Source organism: Ictidomys tridecemlineatus, chromosome 6 (genome assembly GCF_052094955.1).
Source record: "Ictidomys tridecemlineatus isolate mIctTri1 chromosome 6, mIctTri1.hap1, whole genome shotgun sequence".
Taxonomy (NCBI): domain Eukaryota; kingdom Metazoa; phylum Chordata; class Mammalia; order Rodentia; family Sciuridae; genus Ictidomys; species Ictidomys tridecemlineatus.
Window position 1 is genome coordinate 89307390 of NC_135482.1, and position 27228 is coordinate 89334617.

The window sequence follows — 27228 nt, forward strand, 5'->3', positions numbered from 1 at the left end:
TCATTTCTTCTAGAAAGGTCCCATTTCTATCTGTTAGTAGAATGCTTGCCTAAATCACTGTCCAGCAGAGTTTATTACTCTTAATGCCACAGGCCTCTGTGGAGAGCCATGACATCTGAGCATGGGCTCTAGAGTCATACATGCCTGTCACTATGTGTGGTGGTCTGGATGTTGGAACTTAATCCCCAAGATGATGATATTAGGAGGTGAGGCCTTGGGAGGGTCTTGTGAGATTAGTGCCCTTATGCAAGAAGCTCCAGAAAGCTGCATTTCCCTCTCACTCTGTCAAAGAAAACAGGCCCTCAGCAGATAATGAACCTATTTTGCACCTCAGACTTGGATTTCTCAGCCTCCAGAACTGAGAGCAATGAATTTTGGTTGTTTATTAACTACCCAGTTTACGATACTCTATTGTAACAGCTGAACAGAGTAAAATGTTGTGTGCCTAGATGACTTAAACAAGTTGAAATCTTAGGTTCTTCTTGTGTAAAATGGAGATAATACTAGGACCAGGCTAATGATGAAAGGTTATATGAAAAACATTTAGATGAAGACACGTTAGGCAGTAAGCACTTAGAAGTGTTTACAGTGACGATTTCACAAGGGTTCCATTATACAAGGCTGGGAGGTCAGGCTTTTGGGTTGACTTGCAAGACAAGCCCAGGGATTTAGAGTAATCCCAAATTCTTGGTTGGGTGGAGAGGGAGGACAGAGTATAGTGGCAGTGGAGCCAAGTTTACTAACAGTTCTTTATCTAGACCAGATTTCTGATATCAGTTGGTTACATGGAACATCCAAATCTAATGTCATTTGTTGAAATCTACGCTTTCAGGGCTGGTCTAGGACTGAATTGAATTATGTAAGATATCACTTGCAGAGTGATGTTCATTTGCATAACTTCTCAGTTCCAAAGACAGTAAGAATTCATTTCTACACACACACACACACACACACACACACACACACACACACACACACGGCCTTAATCCTGGCCACTCATACATTTCTAGAGTGCCACTTCTATAAAGCTATTTTAGATTCTAATAAATGTCTGCTTTTATGGTAGATAACACTGTGAAATACATTGGCTCCACACTTTCTTGCCATATTGGTGAATACTGCCTGAGTGAAATGACTTTTTATACTTTTCCCTATGTGAACTTGGATGGACTAGGCATCTCTAGGGATTGCTCACCTTTAGGAAAACATCTGTTTGCCAGAAACACACCAAGTCAGGCCAAGACAATTACCAGGAGCAATCCTTTATATTATCCAGTTGCACAACACACTTCTTGAATAAATGACATATCCTAACTTAGGATACATCACCAGATTCAAGTCAGAGAGTATCCTCTGCCAGTCAATGAGAGTGCGGGTCACTGGAAGATCCCTTCGTATAATTTTTCTCAGGGCTTCATTGGATAACTCCTGTAATTCGTCTAAGACGGAAGCTTGAAATCTATTCTCTTGCTCTTCCACAAGTCTTGCAAAATTTAGAGCCAATTGAGCTTGGTTAACTACTTCCAAGCTTTCTTTCAGGTCCTTAGATATTTTGACATGAAGGTTGACACACCTGAAGAAGTGAGCTTGCAGGAAAATTCTTCCTGTGACTTGGGTTAGAAATGGATTCACTTGGAAAATCCATTTAGATTTCCAAAGGCCATTCCAGCAGTCTCCTGTTTCATAGTTGTGATCCTCGATGCAAGCTATCAAGAACTCCTTATTTTTGATAGTTTTTCTCAGCACATTGCAGTTTCCCGTTGGAAAGTGGTCATTAACGTAGAGTTTTAAGGCACACAGAACAACAGTTCTCAGATATTCAGTCTCATTCCGAATAATACCGTGACTTTGGATGTCTCTCAACTGATTTTGAAGCAGGTCAAATTTGAAAGAAAGTTTGCTTTGATAGTCAAAAAATCGGTAGTCACCCATTACATTGTGGTGAGATAAGAGTACTGGATTTCCATCGATGCAGAGTGGAACAGAATATTTTTGGCAATGTTGGTGGCCTGCACACTCACCTTGATGGTGCATGAGTTTTTCATCACGTATAAGCAGACAGAGATCATCAAAGGCATTTACAAATTCCCCTGGAGGTGCCTGTATTAATAGTCTGCGAATTACTTTTTCTTTCTCTTTCCTACTTAGGACGCTAAGTGACATGTTTGGTTACAGCAGAAGCAAAGCTTCTGAAATGAGTGTTCAGAGGATGAGAAAACATTCCATGGGACACGTTTCCCATCAAGGTGTTAATCATTCAAGCTTGAGATCATTATGTCCACCCATGAAAACAGACAGGCTGGCAAGCTCTGAGTCTCCCAGTGAAGTCATAAAGTCACGCTTCTTTATGAAGCGTGGAACTTTTGATGATATCACAATGGGTGTTCAGACCAAAAGAAAAAATGACAGTCACCTGACAGCGTGGTGCCCAGTCAACCAGCTATACCAATTTTGAAGATTTTAAGAACTTAGCCTCCTGAACAGGCTTCTTCAAAAGTGGTGTGTGTCTATGTGTGTTGTATGTTGTCAGGGACCCAGAAAAGCTGCCCAGAGTTTCTAGGGAGTGTTTAACAGCATGTTCCAATCTTCAAGGATCACAATGGCATTGATTTTTACTCAGGCCCTTAGAATAGCTGCCCCAATCCACTGGAAGCACATTGTGATGAGACGTTTGAAGGCTTTGAACAAAATGGTAAAAATAAAATGAGATATAGCAGTAATCAACAGAAAAGTGCCGGACAGCAAGGGATGTGGCATTTATAAACATTGTGGTTAGAAACCCAAAAGGTTGGGCAAGACCATGTCTTATGTGATGTTTCCGTGCTATTTAATTATGTTCGTTTCAAAGAACAAAGGCAACAAACCACTGTGTGTTCTTTGCTTTCTCCCTAGAAAAGTGGTGGCAGTGGCAACAGCCGATGAGTTCCAAGAAATTCCTTTTCCACAGAGAGGCAGAGTTAGTTACATTTGGAACCTGTGACAACACCTACTGAGGACAGACTTCTAAGCAAGGAGAAACTTCAGGACAAGTCATGAAAATATGGAAACGAGATATCCATTGCAAAGTTCTTTCTGTTCCTTTTTCCTCGTCTTTTTCTTAGTTTATCATCTTTGACTCTTTTTCTCATTCTTTTTAGAAAAGTACCAGACTCAAGTCTCTCACTTAAGTGTGAACTATGGCTTTCTTCCCTTATCTGTCCTGCACTTTCCTGTGGCTTGTCCTATATAAGAACACACATTTTGTTACATGGCCATTCAATTTGAAGACTTTTCATAGGTTCCGACAATCTGAAATTGAGTGGGATTTTGAACAGTATTTATCTGTAGCCTTTATGATTTTATAGATTGCTAGATTATTTTATCTTAACCTTAGTTTTTAGATTGAAGTGTCCTAATTTTTGTAGTGTATCTAAAATATTAACAAGTATACTAGATTATTTTAGTTTTGTCCCTTGTACCAAATATATAGTTATCAAGGTATTTTGAAGCCTTATTGATTGTTCCTAGAATGTTGCATTGGCGGCATATATTAAACTGGACATTTGAATAAAGTTATAATAGTATTTACTCATTGTTACTGTATTTTGAATGCTCAGTAGCAAAATCTGTGTTCAGTGACATAGTGTGAATTTATTTAATGTTAAACCTTCCATAAGATTAAGTATCATTTTTCCCACCTTTCTGCGTGAAGGAAGTAAAGTGAGAGAGAATCTTGGAGCCCAGCAGCCTGTCAAGTCCAAGCAACGCCCTGTAACAGGGTTTTAATGTGTTTCCCAAGTAATAATTTCATTTCTGGTATTTTGTTTTTGTTATGCCCTTTCATATCTTTACTACAGAATAGTAACTTTTTAATTTTGTTTTAAATATTATTTATCATATCTTGCCATTTACTTTCATCATAAATACATCATCTTTTAAAATTAAAATAAATACTGTAAACTGAAGAAAGATAAAATATTTAAGAATTTTAAACATTCAATGACTTTCTTTGAGAATTTCCTTAACTATCTTTGCTTCATACATGGTTTTTGTCGAAGATTCAGGATGAATTTAGAGGTGGAAAAATTAACGTAGAAAAAACTCATAGATTACTTGAAAAATTAGATATTCCTTGCAATTTTGGTCATGTGAAAAATATTTTCAAGGTGAGATGATATCCACCCCCTGCCTTATCCCATTCTAGGAAGAACTTAATTCAATATGAGTAAATATTAATAGCTAACTTGAATGCTTTCTGTAGAAAATACATGAAAAATGAATCTCTTTAAGAATAAAATAAATTATGTTAATTATACTTACAATCAAATTGAAGCAAATTTAGGTAAGAGGTAAAAGTAGTTTTTGATAAAATTTGAAATAATAACAGATTATTGGTTTAAAACAATTTCCTGATCATACAGAAACCCTTCCATCAGATCTTGGATTAGGTGTATAATTAGCCTTGGCCGTATAAGGCACGGAAGAAGAATCTAAGTCCAAAATTTGCAGGAGTAATGGAATAATAAAGATTAGTACAAAAACGAGTGCAATAGAAATAAACACTAATCGAAGGAATCAATGGAATTAATAGGAGTTTTTTTTTGAGAAGATAAAATTGATAAACCCTTAGCAAGACTAAGAATAAACGAGAGAAGATTCAGAAAAATAAAATTGTAAATGTAAGTGAAGATATTCCAGTTGATATCAAAGATATAAAAAATAGATTATAAAGGACTATTATGAGCAATGACAGGCCAACAAATCTAACAACTTAGAATCCATAGAGAAATTCCTAAAAATAGTCAACCTACCAAGACTGAATCAAGAGCTTGAAAGCCTGAATAGACCAACAGGCAAAGACTGAGTTAGTAATCAAAAATCTCCCAAGGAAAAAAAAGCCTAGATCTAAATGCTTTTTTGGGTAAATTATTCCAAAGATTTAAAGAATCAATACCAATTTTTCTAAAATGTTTTCAGAAAATAGAAGAGGAAACACTTCCACTGTCATTTTATAAAGCTAGAAAAACCCTCATACCAAAGTCGGACACAGACACCACAAATAAGCTACAAGACAATATTTCTGATAAACGTAGATGAAAAATTCCTCAACAAAACAACTGGAAAGTCAAATTCAGTAGCACTTTAAAAGGATCATACTTCATGACCAAATGGGATTTATCCCTAGTGAGAAAGGATGACTTAACATAGAGAAATCAATCAATGTGACCCATCCATGTCAATTAACAATGAAGGATAAAAAAATCACATGATCATCCCCCAAAAGGAAGAAAAATCATTTGAAAAAATTCAACATTTTTTTATGAAAGAATAACATAGTTGTCAAGAAATTAGGTATAAAAGGAAATTACCTCAACATGATAAAGTCTGTGTATGAGAAGTCCACAGCTAACATAGTGGGTGAAAAATTGATTTTTCTTCAAGGTCTGGAACAAAGCAAGGACACCCACTCCTACCACTTCTCTTCAATGTAGTAATGGAAGTTCCAGCCAGACCAATTAGTTGAGAAAAATAAATAAAAGGTATTTAATTTGGAAAGGCAGAAGTAAAATTATCTGTTCATAGATGACATAATCTTATATGAAGAAAACTATGATGACTCTGCCAAAATACTATTATAACTAATAAATTCAGTAGGGTGGCAGACTACAAAACCAACATGCAAAAATCAGTTGCATTTCTATGCACCACTACTGAACTACCCAAAAAAGAAATCCAGAAATATATCTCATACACATTAGCATTAAAAAGAACAAAATACTTAGGAATAAGGTTAACCTAGGTGATGAAAAGCTTGTTAAAAAAAACCCTACAAAACACATTGATGAAAAAATTTAAAAAGGTACAAATAGATGAAAGACATGCCATGTTAATATGTCCATACTACCATCCATCTGCAGTTTTGATGCAATCTCTATTAAAATCCCAATGGCATTTTTTTCTTTTTTACTGAAATAGAAAAAACTCCTAAAATTCATAGTGGACTAGAAAAGACCTTGAATAGACTAAATAGTCTTGAGAAAGAATAAAGATGGAGGCATCAGAATTCCTGATTTCAAAATATATTTGTAATGCTGCAGTAATCAATAGTATGGTATGGGTATAAGAAGACATATAAACCAATGGAACAGAGTGGAAAGTCCAAAAATAAACTCATTCATATACAGTCAACTGATCTTCAAAAGAATGCTAAGAATACACACTGGGGAAAATAGAGTCTCTTGAATAAAAGGGACTGAGAAAATTGGATATTTACAGGCAAAAGAACAATTCAAAATTCATAAAAGAGCCAGGTGAGGTGGCACATACCTGTAATCCCAGCAGCTCAGGAGGCTGAGGCAGAGGACTGCAAATTCAAATCCAGCCTCAGCAACTTAGTGAGACTCTAAGCAACACAGCGAAACTCTGTATCAAAATAAAAAAAAAAAAGGTCTGGGGATGTGGCTCTCAGTGGTTAAGTGACCCTGGGTTCAATCTCTGTTACTCTCCCACCTCCAATACATTAAAGAATTGTCAGACTTGAAATATAAAAATCTTTAAAGACAAAATGGGGAAAAACTTCTTGACATTGATCTTGATGATGATTTCTTGGATTTAATGCCAAAATACAGGTAGAAAAAGCAAAATAAGACAAATGACATTATATCAAATAAACGGCTTTTGCACAGCAGTGGAAATCACAAAATAAAAAAGCAACCCAAAGAAAGTGAGGAAATATTTGTAAATATTTAACAAAGGTTAATATTTGAAATATGTAAAGAAACCCCAAACCTCAACAAGAGAAAACTCATAATTTGATTTAAAAAATGAGCAAGGAAACTGTAATGGATATTTCTCCAAAAAAGACATACACCTAACCAACAGGTATATAAAGGTACTTAATATCACTAATTGCCAGGAAAATGCAAATCTAACCACATGAACTATCATACATCTATTAGAATAGCTATTTAAGGAAAAGGATAGCAAGGGTTGAAAGGGTATGGAGGAAAGGGCACCCTTGAACACTGTTGATAGAAATGTAAATTGGTGAAGCAAATGAAGAACAGTATGGAAGTTTCTCAAAAAATTAAAAATAGAGCTAGCATCTGATCCAGAAATCCTACTTATGGGCATATACCCAAAAGCATTGAAATCAAGATCTGGAAGAGATGTCTGCATTCAATGTTCATACCTTTATTTATTCTAGTCAAGATATGGAAGCAACGTAAGTGTCCATCAACAGAAGAATGGATAAAAAAATGTGACATATACATACAATGGAAAATTATTCACCTTTTAAAAGAAAGTCTGCCATTTACAACAACATTTATAAACTTGGAGGCCATTAAACCAAGTGGAATAAGCCAGACACGGAAGGACAAACACTACATGATACCACTAATGTGAGGGATCTGAAAAGGTCAAACTGATAGGAGCAGAGAATGGGGGTGTAAGGAGCAGGGTCGTGGTAGTCAGAGGATACAGTGTTAGTTAAACAACATGAATAAGTCCTAGAGATCTACTTATAGGGTGGTGCCTGTAGTAAATAACATTGTATCATATCCTCAAAATTTGGTATGAGGCTAGAACTTATGTTGAGTGTTGTTAATACACATACACACACACATACACACACACCAATAAAGAGGGTAGAAGGAAAATTTTGAAGGGGATGGTTATGTTTATAGTGATGTTTTCATGGTTCTACACTTGTATCCATACTCATTAATTTGTATACGTTAAATATGTAAACTTTTTACAAATCAATTGGGCTTCAGCAAACTAGTTTAAAAATATCAAAAAGGAATAAGTAATAAGACATTCCTGTTTTGCTTAATCCAAAGGAGAAAACCATATCCCCAATTCTCTTTTAAACACGAACTAGCAGGGGAATCTGGCTCCATTCTTTTTTTTTTTTTTTTTTTTTGGTACCAGGGTTTGAACCCAGGGGTGACCACTGAGCCATACCCCCAACCCTTTTTATACATTTTTATTTAGAGACAGAGTCTCACGAAGTTGTTTGGGGCAATCACTGAATTGCTGAGGCTGGCTTTGAACTTTTGATCCTTCTGCCTTAGCCTCCTGAGCCTCTAGAATTACAGGCATGCACCACTGTGCCTGGCAACCTGGTTCCATTCTGTCACTAAGTGACAAAGGGAGGATTGTGGATAAAGCAGGAATGACTAAGAGTTTTAGGTGAGTTTTGGTCTAGGAACATGACATGTTTTTTGAAGAACGAGGCAAGAGTGCTAGATTGGTTAGTATAGATAGTGAGGGATACAGAAATCCCAAATACGATTTTGCTTTTTGAAAGTGAGTACTCAGATAACCCAGTCTCCCCTGAAGCTGTCATTGCTGACAGACTATAAAGGACATTTTACCCTGACATTTTACCCTACTTGCCAGGTAGCAAGTTTGCCTGTTGTAGTATCCTGGATCCTTGCTGAGGCAGGCTTGTAGATCAGAGAGAAAAGACAGCTTATTACTCAGAAAATCAGCAGTTACCACAGTATTAGCATTTTGATGCTACTTCACCAGACCCCAGTTGCCAAAGAATGACATGAAGAGGACCAGATGCCTGCTGTGGGATGTTGCTGGTTGGGTTGTAAGAGAGGAAACTCAAGCTGATGGTTTCCAGCTCTTTAATGAAGGATGATAAGCCAGTCTGATCTTTAACCTGAGGCTGTCATTAACATTAATACTGTGGATAGTAAGCAAACCTGCTTTTTCCTTTGGAGGAAGATGCTATCTTTACCAAAGCTATCTGCTATACAAATATCCAGGGAAAACTAACCCAGAGGAAAGGTGGTCAGTACCTTGTCTCAGGAGACGCTTTGAAACTCATGAGACCTATGGGAAACTGTCTCAGACTTCTCTCGATAAGCCTTAGCCCTCAAGTTTACCACGCACAGGGAATCCAAAAAGGAAAAGCTGTACTTCTCAGGAGACCACAGTAAAAGACAACAGTTTCACAGTTGTTTCTCAGAATCCAAGTAGTACATGCTGCCATAAGCTGTAGGAATTTTAACCAGCTCCTGTCTAAGGCTGCATTTGCAGACACGAGTTTCTGTGAAAAGCCCTTTACAAGAAGGATTTCCCCTCAATGTTAACTCCCAAAGGGAGAGACAGCTCACTTCTTGATTTAATACAATTCACAGCACAATACAGAAGTAGTGATGTATTAGAATCTGTACCAAATGTGAAACAAGGAAAATATTATTCTGTGATTATCAGGTTGCTTTGAATTGTCTTCAAGATAGACATCATCTGTTTGAAGTAGAACTGAGTAAGATACAGGCCGTATTTAAGAGCATTATAAAGAATGTTCAACAGTTATAAAAGTACAGAAATGACTCACTAATTAAAATTTATAGCTATTTAGACATAGGTAGGCCAGCAGGTTTATTTTGTTAAGCAAAATCTTTTTAGAGGAGCTATGACAACATTGTTAATTATAAAAATCAAAGCAGAAGGGTTTTCTTAGAACACATCAAAAAACTTCCTTAAAATGACCTCAAGCTTTAGAAACAAATTACTTATAAGTGAGGCTGATTAGCCATTCTTTGTTTGTTTGTTGTTCTCATTAGTTATATGTGACAGTAGAATACATTTTGATACATCATACATAAATGGAGTATAACTTCTTTTTTTGGTTATACATGATGTAGATTCACACTGATATCGTGTAGTTATATATGAAGCTAGAGTAATAATGTCTAATTCACTCTACTGTCCTTCCTACCCCCATACCTGCTCCCTTCTTTTACTCCCCTCTACCTAATCCAAAGTACCTTTATTCTTCCCTGCCACCCCTGCCATTGTAAGTTAGCATCTACATATCAGAGAAAACATTGTTGGGATTGGCTTACTTGGCTTTGCATGATATTCTCCAGCTCCATCCATTTTCCTGCCATAATTTCATTCTTCTTTAAGGCTGAGTAATATTCCATTATGTATATATACCATATCTTTTTAATCCTTTCATCTGTTGAGGGGCACCTAGGTTGGTTCCATAGTTTAGCTATTGTGAGTTGAGTTGCTATAAACATTGATGTGGCTACGTCACTAAAGTATGCTTATTTTAAGTCCTTTGGGTATAAACTGAAGAGTAGGATAGCTGGGTCAAATGGTGGTTCAATTCCAAGTTTTCTGAGGAATCTCCATACAGCTTTCCATAATGGCTGCACCAGTTTGCAGTCCCACCAGCAATGTATGAGTGTTCCTTTATCCCCACATCATCCTCAACATTTATTGTTGCTTGTATTCTTGATAATTTCCATTCTGACTGGAGTGAGATGACATCTTAGAGTTGTTTTGATTTGCATTTCTCTAATTGCTAGAGATGATGATAGCCATTCTTATCTATTACAAATCTCAGCCTTCTGATACTTTGTTGCTCCAGGCTAAATTTCCATACATGCATTAAAATGTTGATTAAATAGAATACTTAGAGAAGGTACATGGGCTAATTTGAATTTTGGGGATAGCTGAGGATGAGTCATCTTGGACAGTCAATTCTTTTGTTTAACTCTTATTACTAAAATTTTATACTTTATAGTGTACTTTTTGCTGGAGTAAACAAATTATTAAGCCATAATGAAACTTAGTTTGGTGACCAAAATCTTCTAATGTCTTTGAGTGTGGAGATTCTAAGCTCTAATACATCCCAGCTATGTAGTTCTTGGTGAGTAAAACATCTGAATGAATTTCTTAATCTGCAGAATGGAATCCTGATGTAGTTATCTCACAGGATTGTTATGAATATTAAATAAGATATTATTTATGAATGTACCTAGGTCATGCAAAAAGTAGGCATTCAAAGTATCAGCTGAAACTACAGCACAGTATCAGCTGAAACTACAGCAGTTATAATTGTTCAAAAGCTCTGAAAAGATGCATTACATCTATTGATTTCCTAAGGAGCTGACATAAAATCTTGACATGAATTTATTTTTTTACAAGGTGACTTTTTATTTTAAATTTGAGTAAAGAACATATAACTTTATGATCTTGGCAATGTATTCTGAACTTCTTTTTATAAGATTAATTATTGAGTCATGGCTTAAGCAGCAATGTCTTAAGTATTTTTTATTCTTTTACTAAAAGTAACTTTATTGCTTTTACCATGTTAAAGTCTTTAATTTATAACATTTAAAATATTTTATAGAAAATAGTAGATATTATTTCAATACATATACCTAGTGTTAGGTTACAACTTTGATTGCTGGTCGAGTATGACATTCAATCTTTTTTAATGCAAAATTTTGTAATATAGGACTTAAGTCTTGAAATTTTCTAGACAATTAATAATCATTACTAAATTTATATTATGTGCTTGGTACTCTTTCAGAAACTATGCATTGTAAAAAATAAACAAAGTGTTATCTTTCTCTTAGAAGAAAAAGGAATGCAGAAATTACTGTTTTGTAAAATGGTCATAATAAATCTCATGAAAATCTTGAACAGTGAATCTGAGAATAAAGAGCCTATCTGACTTGGGCTTTCTCTAAAAAATGCCATGGTGGAGGTGGCATTCTTTATGGATCTTAAAAAGTGAGCCATAACATGTGTGGCATGCATGCAAGGAGTCCTTGAAGAACAGAAGTAATCAAACATAACTGGAGTACAGCATGAATGAAGACAGGTGTTAAGAAATTAGCTGCAAATGCCAGACCATGGAAGTCTTGAATGGTAGACCATAGAATTTGGGTTTCTTTTTGGAAGCACCGAGTAACCATTGAAGTGTTTTGACTAGGAAAGAATTGCATATTTTAGGATAAATAATCTGGCAGCAGTGTAGAATGAACTGGAAGTTAAAAGTCAGACTCTATTGTCTGTCCTCAAACCTGCAAACTGAAATCAGTTCTGCCACTTGTATTCTGTTTGGTTGAACTCAGGTTTATGGTTTCCTACCTTTGTGGTTGGTATTCCACAATATAAACTTTTTAAGTCTTATCTAATAAAATAAATAACACCATATTCTCTGCTGTTGCATTTGGTCTTTTAGCAGATAAACCAAAATAATTCTTTATATTTCTTTTTCTACTTATTCAATGATCCATTGAGATAAGTTTTATATTCACATTTATCTTGAAAACCTCTTTATGTCTAAAATGCTATATCTGCTGGTTGGCCTCTCTATGTATTTTATTTATTCCTTCTTTCTTAAAATTCTATCTGTCCTGTCTTCTTGAACATCACTCTTTCCTATTTTTTCCCCAAATCTCTTATCATTCCTTTTCCATCCATCTTCTGACCATCCCTTCTACTTTCCTCTTAAAGTTCAATTCTTTATTTCTTTTCATCTGACTTTATAAATTCTTCCTGAGCAATTTATTGATTCTCAATTACTTCACCTACTATTAAATAGGAAAAGTTCCTAGTTTTTTTTTTTATCCTGTACAACAAAACCATATTCAAACTACTGTTGTAGCTTGTCTAATGTTTGTGTGCAGGTTTAGATTTGATTTCTAGCACCTCAAAAAAATAAATGAATAAAAAGAAGGGTATTCCAGACAGAAAGAACAGCCTGTACTCCACAGCAAGACATGGATGAGTATGTATACTGTAACAAATTCAGAGCACCCAGAGTGAGGAACAAGGAGGAGGGAAAGGAAAAGAACAGAAATCACCAATGATATCAACTGATCTCAGAAGCCATGCAACAAGTAGTATGTTTTTTCTTCCTGAAGACAAATAAATGCACTGGGAACACTCAGAAGAGAGTTGAAGTGATCACATATGCATCTGACATAATTTTTTTCTGCATATCTACTGTTAATTCACCTGATGGCGTACGGTCTTTCCACTGTCTTGTGTGGTTTTAGTTCTTAATCTGGTCTTCTACACATGCTCATAGACCAGGGACATACTAATGCATTGGTACTGTAAGCTTTAACTGCTGCTAAGTACCTTGATACTCAGACCTGACTTTTTCCTGCAATTGCTTTCTTCTTTCTGCTTCCCCCATCATGACTCTGTTTACTAAGTCCTCTCCATCTTCTCCACCACCATCTATCTCCTTCTTGTCCTTTTCCCTTCTCTTTCTCATTCCATGTAGATCTTCCCATCTTCAGTAATCTTATCATCTTCAGTGAGACAATCCTAATTATTTTGTGTAGTTTTACTTTTTTTTTTTTTTGGTAATTGGATTAATTTTGACCCTTAGTTCTTCTTTGGTGTTGATCAATTGTAGCAATGATCTGAATTTGTGGAATTTGGTTTCATCTTTATGTCTCTAATTTTAATATCCCAAATGACGATTTTGATCCTTTAGGAAAACACAACAAACAAAATAAGTTATCAGAGAACCTCTCAGATGACCGAGTTTATACCCTGCTTGAAAGTAACAAAACCTGTTACTCAGTGGATAATGTGTATTTTACTTAATGCTGCTATTTAGTAGGACTATTAACTTTTAATATAGATACCCTTATGCAACAAAAATTTTCAGATATCATAGGCCCACTTGGACTTTTATTGACTTAAGATCTTATGAAAATTTAAGAGTGGATTGGGGTTAAAATAAAATTACATTAATTCTGTAACATTCTGTTAAAGACCTCAAAATTCAGAATTTAAAGATAGTAAGTTGAATCATGTTTGTTTACTAAGATAATTGACAATATGTATGACTTTGAGATTATAAAATTTTAAGGAACTATTATTATTTAAAGAGCTTGGCAGAACCAGTATCTGATTTGACAACCACAGACCTCGGCTTGTCTCCCCAGCTTATCTCCATTTTCACTTTGCACTTTGAGTCCCTGCTTCTTCTAGCTGCTCCATATGTATGATTAGCGTTCCTTTTTGTACCAACTCAGTGCTCTTTATATTTGGTTTCCAGCTCAGATTGCTTCATGGATCCCTTTATATATGATTGTCTAATCACCCCCTCTGAATTTTTCCTAATGAAATGAAGAGATCACGTCTAGCATGTTGGTCTCCTGTTACGCCCTAGAGGTTCTATAATGTTGCACACTTCACAGGAAAGATTTCCAAAGATGAGACACTAGGCTGGATGATGCATGGGAAGACAGTTAATACATAGCAATATACTGGCAGTTTAAAACTACCATTAACAGTATATTTCCAATTCTCACAGAAGCCTGATGACATCGGTGATTTTATCTATGTTTTTCAGATAAAAAATTCTGAAACTCAGAAAGTTTATTTTATGTGTCCAAAGTCTCACACATTTTGAAGTTTGGAATATAATATATCTCTGTCTAAGAATTCTGTCAGCTTTTCACCACAACACAATGTCCCTTTGACACATGCTCTTTGTATTCAACGTGTTTAAAAAGTAATGAGTAAGATATTAAATAAAAAGCTTTTTGTTTTTTGAAATGAAACATACTTCTCTGCTGAAGTTCCTATTCCCTAGTTTTTATTTGTTGACAATACCAAAATTCTACTGTAGTCACTTTATTTTTTTTCCCACCTCAGGCATTTCTGAATTCTCTCACTCAAGTGTCTAAAATTGCCATGTGTTGAATCCTTCTGATTTCTCCCTTCATAATTTTACTTGCATCTGTTCTTTAGTGTATATCCATTGCCTTTCACTTGAATTACATGTTTTATGCTATCTTACCTGCAGTTCTCCATCTCTTCCAAATGCACACTGTTCATACTAATCTTCGACGTTTGCTAGTCATTTCCTCACTCAACCTCAAAGTAGTTCTATTGTGAACCCCGCCTATGTCCTTGTCTTCCATCTCATAAGATTTAAATATAAAATTTCCATAACAGCCAGGTGATCCATTCTTTCTTAGTAGACCCTATCTCATCTGTTGCTATCCCAGATTCTAAAATGATTATGCACACTCAAGCAATTCAAGGTGTTGCATAACTACTACAGCTTCTGCAGTATATAGTCAGGTTTTTTCTTTTTTGGATACTGGGGATTGAACTCAGGGGCATTCAACCACTGAGACACATCCCCAGCCCTATTTTGTATTTTAATTAGAGATAGGGTCTCACTGAGTTGCTTAGTGCCTCGCCATTGCTGAGGCTGGCTTTGAACTTGTGATTCTCCTGCCTCCTGAGCTGCTGGGATTATAGGCATGTGCCACAACACTCTGCTCTGTGTACAGTGATCTTGAATGTGTCTGATTCATTCTGACATTTACGGTCTAGGCTGAATGTAGGTGGCATGGGATTGCACACTGCCTGGTATGGTTTTAAGAAGGTACTGAAATAGAGTGGAATACCAAAATGAAATACATAAGACAACCTGTAATTGCTGTCTTCCCCCATACCTCCACTGTGGCCACTGGGTTCTGAGAAGTTGTGATCCACTAACCTTTCCCTGATTTGGGTATCACTTCATGTAGTTTTATGTATTTTATCTTCAATAAGAACCCAGTGTTAATTTTCCTCATTTTTAAAGTTTAAATTGCTATGTATATTACATTAATATTCTAACATTTATTTTGTATGTATTTTTGATACATTGTGAGCCCACCAGTCATTTTTTTTAGTAGGACAATGATAGACTGAAACAAGGAAGAATCACCATAGAAGAATTTAGAGCAATTTATCGGACTTTTGCACACAGAGAAGAAATTGCTGAAATTTTCAATGCGTATTCTGAAAACCGGAAAATTCTTTTTGAAAATAACCTGACTAAATTTCTAGCACAAGAACAATCCAGAAATAAGGCTACTAAAGCTGATGCTTCTGACATCATTCAGAAATATGAGCCCATCGAAGAAGGTATGTCTGTATTTCAAAGTTTATCAGAATACTTATATTTATTTATATGTAAAGTCTTTTTGTGAATGATGATGATTAAATTAAAATATTTGAATGGGTCAACTTTATTTTCCAGAATATGCAACAAATATATTATAGCATGTATATGTACCTTTTAGAAAGCTATAATGTGTAGCCATGACTTTCTTTCCTACTTTTTTTTGTCTAGCTCCTTTCCTTTCTATTTCTATTTATCTCTAAAGTATTCAGAGATGAATTTAGACATGAAAGTGAGATGAAGATTCTGTTACCCGTACTCCTATAAATCTCATGGATAAGACAGAACAGCAAGTTATAGATTTTTGTGCATTATAGAAATGTACATAATATTTAAGGTCAATGAATACAGATCTAGAAAGGAAAAATATTATGAAATCACCAGTTTTTCTTTCTTTCTGTTTATTTTTTTTATAAACATAACTGTTTACAACTGTGTCAGCTTGTTTTCTGTTACTTTAACAAATACCTGAAATCATCAGTTCATAAAAGAAAAGGTTTATTTTGGCTCACAGTTCTGGAGCCTCCAGTCCATGGCTGATTGGCCTTGTTGTTTTGTGCCGGTAGCGAGGCAGCTCATTGTGGAGGGAGACCGTCAAGGAGGACGTTACCTGCCTCATGCTGACTGGGAAGTGAAAGAGCGAGAGGAAAAGGAGGGGTTGGGGGTCTTTCATGGGCACACTTCCACGCCTTCCCACTTGCCCCCATCTTCAGTTCCTAGCATCTCCCATAGTGCCAAGCAGGGGACTAAGCCTTTACATGTGGAGCTGTGAAGGACCTTTAAGATCTAAACCTCAGCAACATCTCATACATATTTTCAAAAGATCGCTTTTTCTTCTTTAAAAAAATTGAATCTGTTTTTAACTGATATGTAAAATTTAAAGTTGTACATATTACCGTGTGATGTCTGGTACCTGTAAACATTGAGTGATGTTTAAGTCAGGTTGAACAGATCTATCCTTCCAAACATGTATCATTTCTTTATGGTGAAAACTTTCAAAATCCTTTCTTTTGCTTATTGAAATGTACAGAAAATTATTGCTGTCTATAGTTATCCTGTGCAGTAGTACACCAGATTTTCCTTTGTTTTGAATACATAGTCATTTGGTTTAAATTAAATGATCATTTAAGCTAACGAGTTGTCATAATTTGAGATATTTGTTTCACCTTCCAATAGGTAAAACACTTCAAATTGTTTCATTTATGATCATTTTAACCCAAATAACAGAGAAATAATATAATAAAATCTTTACATAATTGTACAATAAGTATCATTGGAGCAAAATGGTAAATACTCTACAAAAGTTAACTGACAATACAGCTTAAAATATTCTCTTAATAGGGAAGATATTAAAGTTCAAGCTCTTCCTTTGAAGGTTGATTTAGACTACCAATGTTTAACACAGGGTAATGTGGATTCTACCAAGACCAAACTTGTTTCTTCATTCAATCATTCATTTATAATTGATTCAAATAATTATTTGTGGCAAGTAAGTGTGGTTCTCGACTAGAGGCTGGGGATACAGTGGAGAAGAAGGCAACTAGTTTTATATTCCTGATGGAGGCTGGAGGGAGACTGAAATAAATACTTAAGCATATAAAAGTCATTTCAAAAAGGGCTAAGTGCTATGAAGAAAATCAAACAGAGAAGGTGATAGAGAATAGGTGATCTGGGAGGTCTATTTGAGATGGCGTGTTTAGGAGAAACCTTGCTGAGGTACGATATTCAGGCTGAGACTTCAATGACAAGAAAGAACAAGTCATAGGGCCCAAATGGGAGACCTGTTGTGTCTGAGGTCAGGGGATGGGGAGGGGGGTGGGCGGTAAGGGGAAGGGGAGAGAAGTGCTGGACCTGAGTTGGAGAATTCCAGGAACAGGAAAAGGGCAGTATAGTCAGAGCTTGGGAAATGAGAGGGAGGTGAGTTGGCGGGGACAGGCAGAGATCAGAACATGTAGGGTCTTGGAGGCCAAAATTAAGATTTTGGTTTCATGACAACATCACACAGAGATTTTGGAGGGTCGGAAGCATTAATAGTAATGTGACTGAGAGCAGTGCTAGTAGCACTTTGGCCCGAGCATTATTAAACTTCTGCAGGTTTGCTACAAGATAAAGAGCTTGCATCGGGATGGTCAGCAACAGTAGTGGTAAGCATACCCAAGAAGTTGAACGGATGATGACCTTCTTCCCATCTTCTCCCACACCATGTCCCTGTCCTCCTCCCCTCTCCCTCCCCCCTCTCCCTCCCCCCTCTTCTTTTTCCTTTCCTTCCCCTTCCCCTTCTCCATTTCCTTCTTCTCCTCCTTCTTTTTCTTTTTTCATCTTAGGAAGACTTTCTTTAAAGAAGTAGTGAATTGACTTATATTCTGGCTCAAGTTCTCTAGGTGGTCGCCCCCTAGAACCAGCCAGTTTTCAGATGGGCACTTTCAGTAGCATTGAGCTAGTGAGTGCCACAAAACAAAAATCACCTTGGCAGCCTTACCTTCAGGTGGGAGATTAAAAGATACAAACAGATATCGGGTTAGTGTCAGTGACACCTTGGATTGTGTTTGCATCTTGACCACCACATAATATTTTATCTTTTGAGCTTTAGACTGTGTTAGGCACTTTTATACACCTCCAGCACCTTGCATTTTATTTACAGGATTATTGATCACTTTACTCTTAGAAAGCCAACTTGAATTATGATCTTCTGGTTCCAAATGCTGCCAAGCTTCTCAATACCATGCACTGTTGGTATGTGATGCACACAGAATGAAGTCTGTAAAAAAATCCATGAGAATGATTCTCATTTCTATGTGAGGATTTTTTTAGGACAAAAAATGACTTTGTCTTCTATTCTATTATAAAAGATATTTACTTAATTGTTCCACAGTTGAAAAGGGCTCTAGGCCAATGAATGCTGATTGCACAGGGAAAAATAATAAATTAATGCAAATCATCACTGTTACAAAACACGATACATTTGTTCTGTATGCTCACACATTTCTAAATTTTCATGGCTTTGAAATAGAGGGTTGGCATACCTATAAAATTTTAATGTATTTTTATCTAGTTTTGGGTTTTTTCTTTTTTAAAAAACAAAATGGTAATAGCATTTTTTATTGGTTGTTCAAAACATTACAAAGCTCTTGACATATCATATTTCATACATTAGATTCAAGTGGGTTATGAACTCCCATTTTTACCCCAAATACAGATTGCAGAATCACATCGGTTACACATCCACATTTTTACATAATGCCATATTAGTAACTGTTGTATTCTGCTACCTTTCCTATCCTCTACTATCCCCCCTCCCCTCCCCTCCCATCTTCTCTCTCTACCCCATCTACTGTAATTCATTTCTCTCCTTGTTTTATTTCCCCATTCCCCTCACAACCTCTTATATGTAATTTTGTATAACAATGAGGGTCTCCTTCCATTTCTATGCAATTTCCCTTTTCTCTCCCTTCCCCTCCCACCACGTGTCTCTGTTTAATGTTAATCTTTTCCTCCTGCTCTTCCTCCCTGCTCTGTTCTTAGTTGCTCTCATTATATCAAAGAAGACATTTGGCATTTGTATTTTAGGGATTGACTAGCTTCACTAAGCATAATCTGCTCTAGTGCCATCCATTTCCCTGCAAATTCCATGATTTTGTCATTTTATACTGCTGTCTAGTACTCCATTGTGTATAAATACCACATTTTTTTTCTATCCATTCATCTACTGAAGGGCATCTGGGTTGGTTCCACAATCTAGCTATTGTGAATTGTGCTGCTATGAACATCGATGTGGCAATATCCCTGTAGTGCACTCTTTTAAGGTCTTCAGGAAATAGTTCGAGAAGGGCAATAGCTGGGTCAAATGGTGGTTCCATTCCCAGCTTTCCCAGGAATCTCCATGGTGCTTTCCAAATTGGCCAAACCAATTTGCAGTCCCACCAGCAATGTACAAGAGTACCCTTTTCCCCACATCCTAGCCAGCACTTGTTGTTGTTTGACTTCATAGTGGCTGCCAATCTTACTGGAGTGAGATGGTATCTTAGGGTGGTTTTGATTTGCATTTCTCTGACTGCTAGAGATGGTGAGCATTTTTTCATGTACTTATTGATTGATTGCATGTCCTCCTGTGAGAAGTGTCTGTTCAGGTCCTTGGCCCATTTGTTGATTGGGTTATTTGTTATCTTATTGTTTAATTTTTTGATTTCTTTGTATATTCTGGATATTAGGGCTCTATCTGAAGTATGAGGATTAAAAATTTGTTTCCATGATGTAGGTTCCCTATTTACCTCTCTTATTGTTTCTCTTGCTGAGAAAAAACTTTTTAGTTTAAGTAAGTCCCATTTGTTGATTCTTGTTATTAACTCTTGTGCTATGAGTGTCCTGTTAAGGAATTTGGAGCCCGACCCCACAATATGTAGATCGGAGCCAACTTTTTTTCTATCATACGCAGAGTCTCTGATTTGATATCAAGATCCTTGATCCATTTTGAGTTAACTTTTGTGCATGGCGAGAGGAGGGGATTCAGTTTCATTTTGTTGCATATGGATTTTCAGTTTTCCTAGCACCATTTGTTGAAGATGCTATCCTTCCTCCATTGCATGCTTTTAGCCCCTTTATCAAATATAAGATAGTTGTAACTTTGTGGGTTAGTCATTGTGTCCTCTATTCTATACCATTGGTCCACCTGCCTGTTTTGGTACCAGGACCATGCTGTTTTTGTTACTATTGCTCTGTAATATAGTTTGAAATCTGGTATCGCTATACCGCCGGATTCACACTTCCTGCTTAGAGTTGCTTTTGCTATTCTGGGTCTTTTATTATTCCATATGAATTTCATGATTCTTTTATCTAATTCTACAAGAAATGTCATTGGGATTTTGATTGGCATTGCATTAAACCTATAGAGAACATTTGGTAATATTGCCATTTTGATGATGTTAGTTCTGCCTATCCATGAACAGGGTGTATTTTTCCATCTTCTAAGATCTTCTTCTACTTCTCTCTTTAGGATTCTGTAGTTTTCATTGTATAAATCTTTCACCTCTTTTGTTAGGTTGATTCCCAAGGATTTTATTTTTTTTGAGGATATTGTGAATGGGGTGTTTTCCCTCATTTCAGTTTCAGAAGTTTTGTTGCTGATATACAGAAATGCCTTTGATTTATGCGTGTTGATTTTATATCCTGCCACTTTGCTGAATTCATTTATTAGTTCTAGTAGTTTTTTTGTAGACCCTTTTGGGTCTTCTAGGTGTAGAATCATGTCATCTGAAAATAGTGATAATTTAAGTTCTTCTTTTCCTATTTTTATGCCTTTAATTTCTTTCATCTGTCTAATTGCTCTGGCCAGTGTTTCAAGAACTATATTGAATAGAAGTGGTGATAGAGGGCATCCCTGTCTTGTTCCAGATTTTAGAGGGAATGCCTTCAATTTTTCTCCATTCAGAATAATGCTAGCCTGCGGCTTAGCATAGATAGCTTTTACAATGTTGAGGTAAGTTCCTGTTATCCCTAGTTTTTCTAATGTTTTGAACATAAAGGGATGCTGTACTTTGTTGAGTGCTTTTTCTGTGTCTATCGAGATGATCATATGGTTCTTATCTTTAAGTCTATTGATGTGGTGAATAACATTTATTGATTTCCATATATTGAACCATCCTTGCATCCTAGGGATGAATCCTACTTGATCATGGTGCACAATATTTTTGATGTGTTTTTGTATCTGATTCGCCAGAATTTTATTGAGGATTTTTGCATCTAGGTTCATTAGACATATTGGTCTGTAGTTTTCTTTCTTTGAGGTTTCTTTGTCTGGTTTCAGAATCAGGGTGATGTTGGCCTCATAGAATGAATTTGGAAGAGCTCCCTCTTTTTCTATTTCCTGAAATAACTTGAAAAGTGTTGGTATTAATTCTTCTTTAAAGGTTTTGTAAAACTCCACTGTATACCCATCCGGTCCTGGGCTTTTCTTGGTTGGTAGTCTTTTAATTGCTTCTTCTATTTCATCCATTGATATTGGCCTGTTCAAATTATGTGTATCCTCCTGACTCAGTCTGGGCAAATCATATGACTTAAGAAATTTATTGATGTCTTCACTATCTTCTATTTTATTGGAATATAGGTTTTCAAAATAATTCCTAATTATCTTCTGTATTTCTGTAGCATCTGTTGTGATGTTGCCTTTTTCATCCCGTATGTTAGTAATTTGAATTCTCTTTCTTCTTCTCTTCATTAGCATGGCTAAGGGCCTGTCGATCTTATTTATTTTTTCAAAGAACCAACTTTTACTTTTTTCAATTTTTTCAATAGTTTCTTTTGTTTCAATTTCATTGATTTCCGCTCTGATTTTAATTATTTCTTGCCTTCTGCTACATTTGCTATTGTTTTGCTCTTCCTTTTCTAGGGCTTTGAGATGAAGTGTGAGCTCATTTATTTGTTGTTTTTTTCTTTTTTTGAGGAATGAACTCCAGGCGATGAATTTCCCTCTTAAAACTGCTTTCATTGTGTTCCATAGATTCCAATATGTTGTGTCTGTATTTTCATTTATCTCTAAGAATTTTTTGATTTCCTCCTTTATGTCTTCTGTAACCCATTGACCATTCAGTAACATATTGTTCATTTTCAATGTGATGTAGGATTTTTCCTTCCTTCTTTTATCATTGATTTCCAGTTTCATTCCATTATGATCAGATTAAATGCATGGTATTATCTCCACACCTTTATATTTATGAGGGTTGCCCTATGGCATAATATATGGTCTATTTTTGAGAGGGATCCATGTACTGAGAAAAAAAGTATATCCACTTGATGATGGTTGATATATTCTATATATGTCAGTTAAGTCTAGGTTATTGATTGTGATATTCAGTTCTATAGTTTCTTTATTCAACTTTTGTTTGGAGGATCTATCCAATGGTGAGAGAGGTGTGTTGAAGTCACCCATAATTATTGTGTTGTGGTCTATTTGATTCTTGAACTTGAGGAGAGTTTGTTTTATGAACGTCGCAGCACCATTATTTGGTGCATAAATATTGATAATTGTTATGTCTTGTTGGTGAATGGTTCCTTTTAACAGTATATAATGTCCTTCCCTATCCCTTTTGATTAACTTAGTCTTGAAGTCGATTTTATTCGATATGAGGATGGCTACCCCTGCTTGCTTACGAGGACCATGTGCGTGGTATATTTTTTCCCAACCTTTCACCTTCAGCCTGTGTATGTCTTTTCCAATCAGATGTGTCTCCTGGAGGCAGCATATTGTTGGATTTGTTTTTTTAATCCATGTTACCAGCCTATGTCGCTTTATTGGAGAGTTTAAGCCATTAACGTTTAGAGTTACTATTGATATATGGTTTGTACTTCCAGCCATGTTTGATTATTTATCTTTTTTTTTAAAATTTAGTTTGTTTCTCCATGATAAGCTCCCCCCCCACGCCCTCTGTCTTTACTGAGGCACTTCCCACTGTTGGTTTTGGTTATTGTTTTTCATTTCTTCCTCGTGTAGTGTTTTGCTCAAGATGCTTTGCAATGCTGGTTTTCTGGCTGCAAATTCTTTTAACTTTTGTTTATCATGAAAGATTTTTATTTCGTTGTCATTCCTGAAGCATAATTTTGCTGGATACAAAATTCTTGGTTGGCATCCATTGTCTTTCAGTGTTTGAAATACGTTGTTTTAGGATCTTCTCGCTTTCAGCGTCTATGATGAAAAATCTGTTGTTAACCTTATTGGTTTACCCCTGAATGTAATCTGCCTCCTTTCTCTTGTAGCTTTTAATATTTTCTCTTTGTTCTGTATATTGGATATCTTCATAACAATGTGTCTTGGTGTTGGTCTACTGTGATTTTGTGTGCTCGGTGTCCTGTATGCATCTACAATTTGTATATCTGTTTCCTTTTTTATTTCTGGAAAGTTTTCTGAAATTATTTCATTCAGCAGGTTACTCATTCCCTTGGTTTGAATCTCTGTAGCTTCTTCTATTCCGATGACTCTTAAGTTTGGTTTTTTATGTTATCCCATATCTCTTGGATGTTTTTCTCGTGATTTTTTACCAGCCTTTCTGAGTTGGCTAGACTCTTTTCAAGATGACATATTTTGTCTTCATTATCTGACGTTATGGCTTCTACTTGCTCCACTGTGTTAGTGATACTCTCATTTGAGTTTTTAATTTGGTTTATAGTTTCCTTCATTTATAGAATTATTGTTTGATTTTTTTTATAATCTCTATCTCCTGATAAAGATGCTTAATTTCTTCTTTTATCTGTTTATGTAATTCATTTTCAATGTGTTCTTTCACTGTTTGAATTTGCTGTCTCGTATCCTCTTTAAGGTTCCATTCCGTCTGTCTAAGGTATTCCTTGAGTTCTTTATTTGATCATTTTTCTGATGCCTCTAGGTCCTCCTGAATATTTAGGCTTTCCTGCATTGTTTGTACTCCTTTTCTTCCTTGCTTTTTTATGCTGCTCATTTTACTTCTTGTTCTGTTTGACTGCTTAGTTACTATTTACTCCTATAAATTTATTTGATGCTTGGGAGGAAAGGTATTAGAAGGGAAGGGAAGAAGTCACTAAAGAGAATGAGAGTAAACAGGTAGAATTCAAGGAAGGGGGAATAAGGAAATTGAAAAGAAATGAAAAGACAAAAGGAAAAAAATAGAAAAGAAAAAAGAAAAAAGTTAAAAAAAATAAAAAATTAAAATTAAAAAAGTAATAAAAAATTAAAAAAATTAAAAAACAACAAAAAATTGAAAATGATAAAAAACCCAAATAAAAAAAAACTAATAAATGCAGTCTTAGAGTTTGATTAACTTTTCTTCCAGTAGGTGGTGCTGTGCCCACCAGGCCAAGCTTCTCCTCTCAATACGCGGGAACCAATCACTGTGCAGCCGCTCCTCCTCCCAGACTGGGCAGGTCTCCAATCCTGAGTGCCTTGGGCCTTCTCTTGTGTCTAGTCACTTCTCCACTTTTCCTCAAACCAGGCCCCTCTCACGGGTGCTGCTCACCACAATACTGGCTACACGCCAGGTCTGCTGCTCCAGGGAGCCTTATTTTCATGAATGACTGGGCACACTCTTCCTGTTTACCATTCCCTCAGACCCTAAGTTTTAGGAGCTTGGGCCTGAGAACCCTCAGCGAATTTTGGTTGCCCTCTGGTAGCCACACCCCCGGTAGCTGGTGCAAGGGACCTCAGTTGTCAGCACTGGTGGGAGCGGTAGCCAGGAGTTCCGCGCCGCAGGTCCTGCGCCACTCCTGATTCCCTTGGTCTGGCTATGGCGCTCACGGGAGAGCTGGGAGGGTCCCTTACGGGAGAGCTGGGAGGGGCCCTTAAGGTTTCCCAATGTGTGGAGAGGGAGGGCTAGGGGGTTACACACCTGTCGCCGGTGGTTTCAATGAAGTTATCTCCTCCGCTGCAGTCTGGTGACGTCAGTTCTCTGACATGGTGGAATCCCATGCAAATGGCAACAGTTCATTCCCTTTGCCGGGTGACCAATGCAACGGGTGGGTCCTGACTGGCTCTCCCAAGTCCCGTCTCAATCCTGTGGCCACTGGCTATAAAGGCTCGGTTGGCATTAACCTCTGCAGGTTCAGAAGGGCCGACCAGTTGTTTCAGCGGGATCGTTTAGTGCTGAGTCACAGCAGTTTGGCTGCAAGAAGCAGGTGAACGAGAGCTTGAATTTAGCCCATCCTGGCTCGGTGTGTGTTCTGAGAGGCCCAGACTGTTCACCCCAGATCCACTTCAGCTCAGCATTGCCTAGTGATCTTGAGCAAACAGCATTTAGACGGTTTACGACTCCCTATGCCCGCACAGCTGAAGAGGTCAGAGACTTGATCTCTCCATGCCTGCCGCCATGTTGGATCCTCCTCGGTAATAGCATTTTGGAAGCTGGCCTTTTCACTTTTATGATGTCATAAATATTTACTTATGCCACTGTATATTTTTATGACACATTATTTTTAATGGCTATTTGCAATTGTACCATATTTTGATCTTTAATTTGTTTTCTTCTATTCATTTTGCTTTTATAAATAATGCTTATGTGAGCATGCTTGCACATTGATCTTTGAGTCTCTACACCTACAGGATAAATTCCTAGGAATAAAATTCTTTGCCAAGGATCACACTCTAGTCTTAAATTCATTTCAGCTTTCCTTTTGTGCCAAACTGAACCATGAATAGCAGCAATAACAACTGACATTTATAGAGGTAATACATAGAGATAAGTTCTCTAATTATCCCCATTGCATAGATACAGAGAAGTTAACAAGTTCAAGGTTATAAACAAGTATGGATTTGAAACCATACTTTCTGGTTCCCGAGTCCATGTTCTGCTTAAACAGATAATTTTGGTACATAGTATATTGAATAAAAAATATTCAGATATAATTTTCTGTAGATGATCATATGTAACAACCAGTGATTCCATTCTTAGGCATGCATGAAACAAAAAATGAATACATATTTGCACCAAAATTCTAGTTCTCATTGTTTATAGTAGTACTATTTGTGTAACCCCAAATGGGAAATTGTCTAAATGTTCATCAAGATTATAGGTAAATACACTACAGCATACTTACACAATGGAATACTATGCAGTAATGGAAATGAGCCTTGTATAACTATTTGAAATTAAAGCAATAAATTTTAAAAACATAGTGTAGAACAAAAGAAAGCTGGCATAAAAACACACACTTGTATGAGTCCATTCATATAAAGTATAAAAACCAGAGCAAACTAGTATATGTTCTAGAAGCTAGAACAGTACATTCATTTGAGTGGAGGTGGTGACTGGGAGGGGAGTTGGAGGCAGGTTTCTGGGGTATTGTAATATTCTGTCCTTTGACCTGGGTGCTTGTTATCTACATATGTAGCTTGTGGATGCTCACTGATCTATGGTAGATGTACTTGTGTTTCTTTATAAAATGTAAAAAAAACTCCTGAGATAATATATTTTCAATCCCCAGCACCACAAAAAATAAAATAAAATAAATATATATATATATATATATATTATTATATATATATTTATTTTTTTTTCTTTTTTGTGGTGCTGGGGATTGAACCCAGGCCTTGTGCATGCAAGGCAATTACTCTTCCAACTGAGCTATATCCCCAACCCTCCAAATTAATATTTTAAAAAGATACTCTATTGGATAAATTTATAAGTGAGATGTAATGTTTTATGTTACTAATAATATTTCTATAATCTTTTTTCTTATTTTTTTATAGTTAAGAAAGCACGACAGATGTCATTTGAAGGTTTTACAAGATTCATGAGTTCATCCGAGTGTCTACTATTTAAGCAGGAGTATACAAAAGTTTATCAAGATATGAGTCATTCATTAAAGGATTACTTTATTGCAAGTTCACATAACACATATTTGGTATCTGATCAATTAGTGGGACCAAGTAACCTTTGGGGATATGTAAGGTATTTATTTTGATTTTTAAATCTATCATATTCAAAACACCTGGAAGCTCCTGGTAGTATCTATCTCAGTTGGCAAGAGTGTAGAGTAAA

General features: G+C 36.2%; 2 protein-coding genes across 2 annotated transcripts in view; one reads left to right on the forward strand and one right to left on the reverse strand.

Annotated features, from left to right (window-relative positions):
- Nucleotides 1-1263: 1263 nt before the first annotated feature.
- Capza3 (capping actin protein of muscle Z-line subunit alpha 3) lies at nt 1264-2276 on the reverse strand. Its single transcript, XM_005328916.3, has one exon. The coding sequence runs from the start codon at nt 2161-2163 to the stop codon at nt 1264-1266; it is 900 nt and encodes a 299-aa protein (XP_005328973.1). The 5' UTR covers nt 2164-2276.
- Nucleotides 2277-4013: 1737 nt separating this feature from the next.
- Plcz1 (phospholipase C zeta 1) overlaps nt 4014-27228 on the forward strand; it is a gene marked incomplete at its 5' end in the record, with an annotated part of 50964 nt that continues 27749 nt past the window's right edge. Inside the window, 3 exons of the mRNA XM_078015857.1 lie at nt 4014-4145; nt 15465-15696; nt 26937-27138. Coding sequence (XP_077871983.1) covers nt 4014-4145; nt 15465-15696; nt 26937-27138 — 566 coding nt within the window. The remainder of the gene's footprint in view (nt 4146-15464; nt 15697-26936; nt 27139-27228) is intronic.